The sequence below is a fragment of the Triticum dicoccoides genome, chromosome 7A, assembly GCF_002162155.2.
Source record: "Triticum dicoccoides isolate Atlit2015 ecotype Zavitan chromosome 7A, WEW_v2.0, whole genome shotgun sequence".
NCBI lineage: Eukaryota > Viridiplantae > Streptophyta > Magnoliopsida > Poales > Poaceae > Triticum > Triticum dicoccoides.
The window spans coordinates 712,908,852-712,919,920 of record NC_041392.1 but is presented as its reverse complement, the minus strand read 5'-3'; the positions used below and the strand labels follow the sequence as shown (position 1 = coordinate 712,919,920).

The following is an 11,069-nucleotide window of genomic DNA, read 5'->3' as shown; positions in this document are numbered from 1 at the left end:
GCCTCCCTCGCCACCACTGCCTCCCGCGCCACCACCGGAGCCATCCTCTGTAAGCCCCTACCCCTCCTCTCTCTCTCTCTCTCTCTAAATTAGTTTGGTTAATTTAGTTAGGAAAAGAATTTAGTTAGGTTAATTTAGTTAGGTTAATTTGACAGAGACGCCCCTACCTCCCTCGCCGTAGGAAAAAATTGTATATACTTAACTAGGGCAGTTGGGTTAGGGTTGTAGTGTTTAATTACAAATGTTAGGAAAGTAAGGTTTAATTAGATGTGAACTAGGGTGGTAGGATTTAGTTTAGAGAAACAAATCAATATAAAAATATAAATTTCTATTAGTGTTGCAAGTCTAGTAGGTTCTTAATTTTTAGTGAATTTTTATTACGACAAAAATTTAGGACATAATTTGAGTTCTAGTTTCATAATTTGAGTTCTAGGGTTCATCCATCTATATTTGGTTTTTGAATTGAGTTTAAGAGAGCATGATATTTGTGTACATTTTTTTGAAGTGTCAAACACTAGGAGATGCAAATTTGAAGTGGTCATGATACATGAAAAATCCTCAATTGTGTTTTCTCATTGATCATAATCGACATTGAAGTGGTTCGATTGTGCCCAAGTGGCCTTTTGGTGTTTCCAGGGAAAGAATCTGAGTGGCCTATGTTTTGCCGGAATGTTGATTCATTTCTGTTCCGGCAAATTTCAGGTTCTCGATTTGTCCACTTTTTAGCAAAGGTCATGCCAAAATTTTCCGTGAATTTCAGCATGACTTGTGCTACAAACTAGGACATATCGTGTGCCTAAGATTTGCCACACCAGGAAGGAGTCAACGTTCCTGTAAAACATAGGCCTTTTATGTCATTATTCATTTTATTACGTCTAGAATTAATTTACTAGATTTAATCGTAGGAAACATGGCTAGCAACGATGAAGGACAGGGTTCTGGTGATTGCGACGACGTCTACCTGGCGGCAGACGAATTTTTGAGCCTTGCCGACGATCAACCGATGTTGCTGGGCCCACCGGTCGCATCGGGGACTAAGACCGACACGTTGACCGGCGCTGAGACTCAGACCGGCATCAAGACCGGCGCTAAGACTAAGACCGGCGCTGCCTCAGGGAGCGGAGCCGGTATAGAACTGAAAGCAAAGAGGCGACTGATATGTCTCCAACGTATCTATAATTTTTGATTGCTCCATGCTATATTATCTACTGTTTTGGACATTATTTGGCTTTATTATCCACTTTTATATTATTTTTGGGACTAACCTATTAACCAGAGGCCCAGCCCAGAATTGTTGTTTTTTGCCTGTTTTAGGGTTTCGAAGGAAATGAATATCAAACGGAGTCCAAACGGAATGAAACCTTCAGGAACGTGATTTTCTCAACAAACAAGACCCAGGAGACTTGGACCCTACGTCAAGACACAAAAGAGGAGGCCACGATCGGGGGCGCGCCTACCCCCCCCTCCCAGGCGCGCCCTCCACCCTCGTGGGCCCCCTGTTGCTCCACCGACGTACTCCTTCCTCCTATATATACCTACGTACCCCCAAACGATCAGAAACGGATCCAAAAACCTAATTCCACCGCCACAACTTTCTGTATCCACGAGATCCCATCTTGGGGTGTGTTCCGGAGCTCCGCATGAGGGGGCATCAATCACGGAGGGCTTTTACATCAACACCATAGCCCCTCCGATGAAGTGTGAGTAGTTTACCTCACACCTGCGGGTCCATAGTTATTAGCTAGATGGCTTCTTCTCTCTTTTTGGATCTCAATACAATGTTCTCCCCCTCTCTTGTGGAGAACTATTCGATGTCATCTTCTTTTTGCGGTGTGTTTGTCGAGACCGATGAATTGTGGGTTTATGATCAAGTCTATCTATGAAAAATATTTGAATCTTCTCTGAATTCTTTTATGTATGATTGGTTATCTTTGCAAGTCTCTTTGAATTATTAGTTTGGTTTGGCCTACTAGATTGATCTTTCTTGCAATGGGAGAAGTGCTTAGCTTTGGGTTCAATCTTGCGGTGTCCTTTCCTAGTGATAGTAGGGGCGGCAAGGCACGTATTGTATTGTTGTCATCGAGGATAACAAGATGGAGTTTTCATCATATTGCATGAGTTTATCCCTCTACATCATGTCATCTTGCTTAAGGCGTTACTCTGTTTTTAACTTAATACTCTAGATGCATGCTGGATAGCGGTCGATGAGTGGAGTAATACTAGTAGATGCAGGCAAGAGTCGGTCTGCTTGTCTCGGACGTGATGCCTATATACATGATCATACCTAGATATTCTCATAACTATGCTCAATTCTGTCAATTGCTCAACAGTAATTTGTTCACCCACCGTAGAATACTTATGCTCTCGAGAGAAGCCACTAGTGAAACCTATGGCCCCCGGGTCTATCTTTATCATCTTAATCTCCTACTACTTAGTTACTTCCTTTGCTTTTTTACTTTGCCTTTATTTTAGTTTGCATCTTTATCACAAAAATACCAAAAATATTATCTTATCATAGCTATCAGATCTCACTCTCGTAAGTGGCCGTGTAGGGATTGACAACCCCTATTCGCGTTGGTTGCGAGGATTTATTTGTTTTGTGCAGGTACGAAGGACTCGCGCGTAGCCTCCTACTGGATTGATACCTTGGTTCTCAAAAACTAAGGGAAATACTTACGCTACTTTGCTGCATCATCCCTTCCTGTTCGGGGAAAACCAACGCAGTGCTCAAGAGGTAGCAGCGACGGCTTCCTAACAAGCTCAAGACTACTAGCTAGACTGGTGGTCACCGAGGTGGACGACAGCAATTTTGAGCCAAACGCGCCCGAGGAAGCGCGCGCGTGCTACAGCAGTCAAATTGGTTGCATCATACGGACAACCGCCACCATCAACGATGGGAAACTAAACAAGTTAGATAATATGAGGCCTGCCCTCCTAAAGAAGTTGCACCAGATATTGTTGTTCCCGGGCCGGAATGAAAAGGATTATAAAGATCCAGACAAGGACCCGGCAATGAAGAAGATAAACATACACGCCATGAGGAAGTTTAGCGACGCGTTGGCCGCCTGGAAAGCAAGGGTGAAATATCGGATCTTCAACGAAAAGGAACCCTACTCCGAGATTGTAAAGGATAATCCGACAATCACGGCAGAGCACTTTGAAATATTCAAGGCGGCTTGCGAGGCCGAAGATGTCAAAAAAAAGTCAGCGTACATGAAGGGGCTTCAACAGAAGAACATTGGGTGCCACCACCTCGGAAGCCGTGGTTACGGCGGGAAGAGGTCCATATGGGCCAAGGAGGACGCGGAAGCCGCGAGTCTGGGCATCCCAGACCCCTTGGCGGAGTTCACCGTCCCGCAGGAGCGTGACGTCCTCAGGGCCCGGCACCATTGGGACCCAGTGAAGAAGGTTTTCGAGAAGAACGCGGTCACGACGGAGTTCATTAGACTGCTGGTAATTTTAGTTTCTGATCAATTCAACTGCACGTTAGTCATATTTGTAAACGATCCTTGTGCCTTTTATAGAGAGAGAAGCACAGGATTGCGGCCGAAAGCGACTCGCCGCCTGAGGCGTTGGCGAGGCCCAAGTGGGACACTCCATTCAACCGGGAGTTGAACATATTGAAAGGACTCCCGGTGGAGAGTCAACCGTCGTATGGACGTGTGCACGGTGTCGGAGACGACGCCACATGGAAGAAGTACTACCATGAGACCACAGAGGAGAGAAAGGAAAGATGGAGGTTAACTAAAGAAAACATCGACAATAAGGTTGAGATTGCGGTTGAAAAGAAATCATCTGAGACAGTCGCAACAGCGATAGCTGCCGCAAAACAGGTGGTTGTAGATATGTCTACTACCTTGGTTTCGGCCGTTTTCAATTGGAGCAGGCAAAATCTAGAAAAAAATGCAGCGGACTTTCCCCTTGCTGACTTCCTCAGGAGCAGCTCGACTGTCGTTGCACCAGCACCTGCACCTGCTCCCACACCTGCTCCGGCACTGGCTCCTGCTCCCGCACCGGCTGCCGCACCTACTCCCGCACCTGCTCCTGCACCTACTCCCGCACCGGCTTCCGCACCTACTTCGGCACTGGCTCCGGCACCGGACGTGCTCGGCGGTGCTTCGTCTTTGGCTGAGCTCGACGCCCTCACGGTATCTGTCACACCGGCCACCTTCAATAAATGTATAATCTCCCGGACATTATCTTGCAATTAGATAGCCAACAGTGCTATCATACATTATCTTGCGATTAGATAGCCAACAGTGCTATCATAACGAACTCTAGCACTTAGGAAAAAATGCCATAAATGCTACCTTAGGTGGCGTGTGGGGATGCATCCCTGACAAGCTTATATCACCGATTAGCCAACTTCTGCTTATCATCTTGACACGCCCTTGGACGGGTGTCAAACGGGTGTGATCTGCCTCCCAACAAACCGCCACGTGCTTCGTGAGAGCCACTTAGTCGCTTGGGGGGCTCGACACCGCATCGACAAGTGACTGGCGTTGTGGTGTGGTGGAGCGGTGGTAACTGGCATGCGCCTGCCGGGGGCAAGGCTTGCCGGGCATTCTTGGGGGGGTGCGTGCTTCGGTCTTCGGCTGTCCTAGAGGCACGGCTGGCGCGGCTTGATCCTGCTCTTGTTTATTAAATCGACCTTGCCATCCTTGTCTGACCAGCAAAGGACACTTCCCTTGGAATCTTTGTGGAGGAGGAGCAGGTGCTGGGGCAGGAGGCATCGGACACGGAGATGGTGGAGGAGGAGGAAGGCGGTGCGGATCAGGCGCCTCTATATGCAGAAACTGCATGGGCGACCCGCTGGACGAGTTTCAGGTGGCCCAAGTAGAGGAGGCAACAGAGAAGTAGGCCATCATCGACTCCTTCTAGTCAGATCTCGCCGCTACCTCCGTCAGACGGACCAAATATGAAGGAAGTCTTTGCGGAGCTGGACTCTCACAAGGACCCGGAGCTGTGGTCTGTCGGGCACGGAGGACTTTGACATCTCAAACGACTAATAGTAGTAGGGTTGTTTTATCTATGTAGTATGTAACTTTTTTGTTGCATGGTGTAGTATGAATTTAGGGTGTGATATTTGAGGTGTGTGGTAGCAGTGGATGAAAAATGAGGGGTGACCGGGCCCTGTCCATGGACGCGCCAAAACGCGGGCATATCAGGGGTCAATTTTGGGTATGCGGATGTACGTGCTCTAAGGGCATTTCTAACTTATCCACTATCCGGCGTTAGAGGATTAAAAAGTCTGTTTTACTCCTCTAACGCACCCCTAAGTGATCCCCAATCGTTCATAAGGGAGTAAATATTATCCTCTTGTGCCAACTTTCTCCCTAAATATACTCGCCGATGCGGCTCTGAGTAAAAGTCCTGCCTCTCCCTCGCGTCGCCCCTGCCACCGCATCTTCACCGGCGTGCCTCCCGGCAACTGCCCATCGACACTGCTGCTACCTCGTTGCCTTCCTTTGCTCCCGCCGCCCTTCTGACCGACGTCGAGTCCGATCGGCCACCGCCGCCATCGTCGAAATCAAGGTGAAACGCCACCATCGTCAACATAGCTGATTCGCCAAATTGCGTTGAAACTTCTTCATTTTTTGTCTGCGGCCGCATATCATCTTGCTTGCACACCGCTGCAGGTCATACGTACGCGTCGCCGCCCGCCAGGTTGGTCTAAACGGCACCGGCTGGCCGGTTCACCACTAGTGCACCGCAAGTGTTCAACGAATTGCCTAGGCGAGTTTTTTTTGTTCTTTGCTTTTTGAACCGAGCCGTTTGGATTGAACCTAGCAGTTTGAATTGTAGATGAATAGGTTGAGGTAGATGGTCTTGGAGGACTCATCATCATCCGAAGAGGAAGAAGACGACGATGACTTTGAAACCGTTGTAGGCATGATTTTCAACGATGATGTTTGGCGGCCTAAGAGAGGATCACAATTTGGCCGCATACACATCAACCATGATAGAGCGGAGATCCATGCCAATACAATTAGAGAAAACTTTGATCCAAAGTCAACCTATCTGGGGAAGTATTTTCACTTGCGCTTTCGGATGCACACAAGTCTTTTTCTGACAATTGCAAAAGCCGTTGAGAGGTATGATGACTGGTTCAAGCTCCGAAGAAATGCATGTGGAGAGATAAGTGCAAGTCCTCTGATGAAGTGCATTGCGACTGTTGGAGTCTTGGCATATGGGTGTTCGGCTGATGCAATTGATGACTATGTCCACATTGGTGAAGACACAATCTTCAAGGCTGTTCGAAGGTTCACTAAAGCAGTAATCATTGTCATTGGCCCTGAGACTTGAGAGTACCAACTAAGGAAGACACCTAGAGGCCGATGACAGAGAGTGAAACAAGAGGATGGCCAAGGATGCTTGGATCACTTGACTGTATGCATTGGACATGGAAGAATTGTCCTGCGGGGTGGAAGGGTCAGTACAAAGGCCACTGCAATGATCCAATGATCATTGTTCAGGCAGTTGCAACGAAGGATCTTTGAATACGGTAATCATTCTTTGGTTTTCTTGGCTCTCACAATGACTTGAATGTGCTATCGAGATCGCCACTGTTTTCTACACTTATTACAGGAGATGCTCCTGCTTGCAACTACTCGGTCAATGGGCACAACTACTCAATGGGTTACTAACTTGCGGATGGCATCTATCCGACATGGGCCACCTTGGTCAAAACAATTCCGTGTCCAAAAGGTAACAAAAGCATTCACTTTGCCAATGTCAAGAAGCTGGTAGGAAAGATGTGGAGAAAGCCTTCGGTGTGCTTCAGAAGCGCTTTGCAATTGTTTGTGGCCCTGCCGAGTACTGGAGGTCCAAGATTCTATGGCAGATCATGACTTGTTGCATCATATTGCATAACATGATCGTTGAAGATGAGAGGGGTATGCCTGAGAACTTTCAGTACATCACCAACGGGACTCCGGTTGAGCCAGAGTATGATATGAACAGGATCCTGGCATTCCTTGAGGAGCATCGCAAGGTCGAGAACCAACAAGTTCATGCTCAACTCCAACAAGATCTTATTGAGCATCACTGGCAACATCTTAGCGAGTCCTAGTTGAACTATCACATGCTAGTGGAGTAAATATACTCCACCAGGGTTTACTCGGCCGGATCCTCCACTATTTATTGGGGATCGGTTGGAAATGCCTAAGCTAATCTAGCCAGGACCGTGAATTACCATGTGCAGAGAGGCATCCCTACTGCACTTTTTATTTTTGAGAATTACATTAGAGCTTCATTGCCTAATGATGTTCATAGGGACACACAAAGGATCTGAAGGATCCGAAAGCCATACTTGACGGATTCATCTTGCCAAATATACGTTCACAAAGAGAGGCACAACCAGACTGCCCATAGCGTTACAGCCGCTTTGACGAACTCATCTTACCGTAGTTCCTCGCTCAAGCCGAATATCCACGGCCATACATATCTCCCACTCCCTTCAAAAAAGAGAGCTACAAAATTTTACACGGCCTGATGGAGGAATCTGGGTCCTGTCCTTCGTGTCAACTTAAGCATGTGCCAACAACGTAGATTGAAATTCAGTTTCATGAATCGGTCGACGCCGAGCCCACCAGACTGCTGGCAACGGTGGTACAACCGCTTTGACGAACTCATCATGCCGCAGTTCCTCACTCAAGCCGAACAGCCAAGCCTTTGCCACCGGCGTTGTTTCAGCAATCAGAGCTTCTCGCCATAGATTGCACTCAAGCACGAGTGTCACCAGGAATCAACTAGCACCCTGCATATCTCACACTAGCTCAGCCCCTGAGTCGCCGCAATGCTCCTGTTGCATCAACACAAGATGATGCAGATTCTGCTAAAACAGAAGTGACACAGAGATGCATCTTCAATCCATCATATAGGGTGCAGTAGTTAGAAAAGAGAGGAAACAGAGGTTAATTCACAGAGCCGCTTGGTTCATCTAACCATAGCTATAAGCACAAAGAGCTGCAAGGTGATCATTTCACTCCCGCTGAAAACAAAGAGCTGTCGTCGTCACGACAATGAAACAGAACAAAATAGGAACTGAAACCATAGGCTTAACATGATAGTCAGCTTCGAGTAATTGACTCACGATTCACGACATAGGTAGAGTGCATTAATTCAATAGTCAAATGTCAGAGAAACCACACAACATATAACTGTGCACCTTGTATATAGCTAGTACAGTACACTGGTAAAAGAACACGCCAGATGACCAGTTCAAACAACAAAGCAAAGTCCCGAGACCCTGTCAATGCGCAGCGCGCGACGAATCCACAGAACAAAGGATGATCTTGTGAATGTGCACCACGGATCGACAGACCTAAGGTTGACAATCATGTGGAAGGGCAATTTTGGCTGCTGTACATTATCCCTGCAGACGAGACAAATTGAAACAAGCTCCGGTCAGTATGACAACAAGCAAATGTGGAGTAATATGTGTAGGAATGTTGTCAAATAAAACACAATATGCTGAGAACAGAAACAAACTCGAAGGCCAATGAAAAGTTTAGATGAGACAACAAACTTTGGTTATCTGGGCACTGTCTTTCTGCTACTGAATACAGATGCAAAACTGCAAATAAAACATAATACACGCTGACAACAGAAAGTAATTGCTGCATAAACTTTAACTGGAACCAAAATTTGTTGCAAACCCCAAGGCCGATGAATTCGGATGGGTAACCTCAGCTAACCAAGAAACTCGAATACAGATGGAAAACAAAATGGCAAGACCAATGAAGAAGATTGTGAAATGCAAAAGAGCAATTTAGGTAAGGAAGCATGAGTAAAAATACTGATTTTTCTTATCATCCAATCCACCATTCAGTTTCAGTTTCTATAAAAAATATGAGGGTCTGAGCACACAAATTCAACAGAAATATAACATGTTTAATTAGCTAATAAATTGGAGATGCACAACCAAACTATATAATTGGCATGTCAACGACACATATTCGACAAATCTTACACAATGATTAACAGTTATTCTCTTCGTCTCCCAAAAGAAGGCCTATAATTTTATCTCAAGTCAAATGGTGCAAAATTTGAACAAACTTGCATAAGAAAAATTATCAACAACTACAATACAAAATTAGTATCACTCTGGCCTTTTTACAAACTTGGTCAAACTTTGCACCGTTTGACATACGAGAAAATTTATAAGACTTCTTTTCGGAAACGGAGGGAGTATATCTGTGCTTCATTAAGAAGATACTAATAATGCATGCCAAATATGTACTCACCCGAGCTGTGATAAACATCACATTCCACAGAAGAACATGCCTGCTTGAAGATGTTGACTATCTTTGCACATCCATCATTACTTGCCGAGATCTCCTCGGACAGCTTGACAATCATTCTTTTTAGCATCGGTGCACATCCAAGTATCAATTCCAATAAATCAAACTCATGATCCGCTCCGTCGAATCCATTGAACTCCAATTCTTCGAGAGCATCCAAGGAGATAGCCTGGGACCTCCAGTTCGGAGACTCACAAGGACAGTGTGTCGGGCATACTTCTTTCAACTAAAACCAAAAGTGTATATCTGAATAAAACCACACAATGTATTATTGGGGTATATATAATAAGAGCAGAGAATTACCTCTGATCTATGTAGGACGACCTTAAGCCTCCGAGTAGCAGTACTAATTCGATCCATCCCAAGGAGATGAACCACAACCGCTCCGAAAGCATGCCCCTTGGCTGTGAGATGCAGCTCGAAAACGGAGAAGGCAGCAACCATGTGCCTCTGTATCTCCTGCCTAAAGTTGTGCACCTGAGCGCGAAAAGGAGACGGGTCCTGAAAAAACAATTTGCCAACAAGATTAGATATTATCATTCATAAAATTAATTTAGTCAGAGCTTGCAGCAGATTGAACAGTAGAAGGGACGCACGACGCAGGCATAAATGTACAGCGTCGTTGGCTCTCCTTGTCTCTCCGCCGACTGTAGCCGCAGTTTGTTGAGGCTCCAAACACCAAACACAATACACGGCCCCAAGTAGCAGCACTGCCATGAAATCTTCTCCACCACTGGCGCCAAGACGGTGATGTTAACCGCCACCACCGCTGTAAATGAGGTGGTCAATTGCTTAAGCTCGGGAGCAACAATGACGACACGCTGTGTCAATCTGGCCTCGCATTCCACGACAAGCTCCTGCAGCAGAGGCGAGTTGACGACCCTAATGATGCAGTCAAGGAACACAGCCCTGCTGAGGCGGAGCGTGCGCAAGCGCGGGCAGCAGGCGAGCAAGCCGTCGAGGTTGGTGGTGCATTGCGCCAGGGACAGCGTCTCGAGTGCGGGGAACTCGGCGCCGGCCGGCACGGCGGCGAGGGAGAAGAGGGAGGAAAAGTTGAGCGCGATGGAGGTGGCGCGGGGCAAGCAAGGCAGGTCGACAGCGAGGGCACGCTCGATTATGCCGGAGGGGATGCGGAAGTCGAGCTTCTCCGGGTCGAGCCGCGCGGCGGCGCGGAGCAGCGAGTTGATGGGGACGCCTGCGCTGTCTCTCCAGTGCTCCTTGCCCTTGAGGACGGGTTGATGGGGATGCTGCTGCTTGATGGGGACGCGGATTTTGATGAGGGAAACCGCGGGCAGGGGAAGATCGACGCGGCCGAGCGCCGCCTCGAGCGACGGGAGGGCCACGCCGCGGAAGACGATCTGGCGGAGGCTGGCCCAGAGGCCGAGCCACCGGCGGGAGAGGACTTCGGTGCGGGCGGCGGCGGCGGCGCAGGGGAGGCGGGCGAGGACGTCGAGGAGCAGGTCGTCGGGGAGGGCGCTGAGGCGGTCCTCTCCGTCGCATGGGCCATCCGGCTCCTGGCTGGAACTCCGGCTAGGCCCCGAGCTCGCCTCCATCGACGCCCGGATCTCACCTCTCCGACGGGAGAGAGTGACACAACCCTAGAATTATGGGTGTGGAGTGGGGACTGACGCAGTACACTGATGAGTGACCACCAGTCGACCACTACTCTGAGTAAGTAGTACGAGGTTCCACCAACATTCCCCTTCCGGTCTTTTTTTTATTGTTGCAAGTATAAACCCAGCCCAGCGTTGATGCGTGGTATAT

At 47.8% G+C, this 11,069-nt stretch overlaps 1 protein-coding gene across 1 annotated transcript; it reads right to left on the bottom strand.

Moving 5' to 3' along the window:
* Positions 1–8,083: 8,083 nt before the first annotated feature.
* Positions 8,084–10,858, bottom strand: LOC119332471. The gene is made up of 4 exons (XM_037605654.1): positions 9,902–10,858; positions 9,609–9,806; positions 9,249–9,531; positions 8,084–8,377 (listed from the first exon to the last, which is right to left on the bottom strand). Exons 1-4 carry the CDS (start codon positions 10,856–10,858, stop codon positions 8,340–8,342), a joined length of 1,476 nt encoding a protein of 491 aa, XP_037461551.1. The 3' UTR covers positions 8,084–8,339.
* Between the last annotated feature and the right edge of the window lie 211 nt (positions 10,859–11,069).

What these genes read in the sequence shown, in the direction of transcription:
- LOC119332471 (XM_037605654.1), bottom strand. Translation starts at nt 10,858, where the DNA reads ATGGAGGCGAGCTCGGGGCCTAGCCGGAGTTCCAGCCAGGAGCCGGAT. An exon ending in TGTACATTTATGCCTGCGTC is followed by an intron (nt 9,807 to 9,901) that starts GTGCGTCCCTTC and finishes TTGTTTTTTCAG; the next exon opens with GACCCGTCTCCTTTTCGCGC. An exon ending in TCGTCCTACATAGATCAGAG is followed by an intron (nt 9,532 to 9,608) that starts GTAATTCTCTGC and finishes TTTTGGTTTTAG; the next exon opens with TTGAAAGAAGTATGCCCGAC.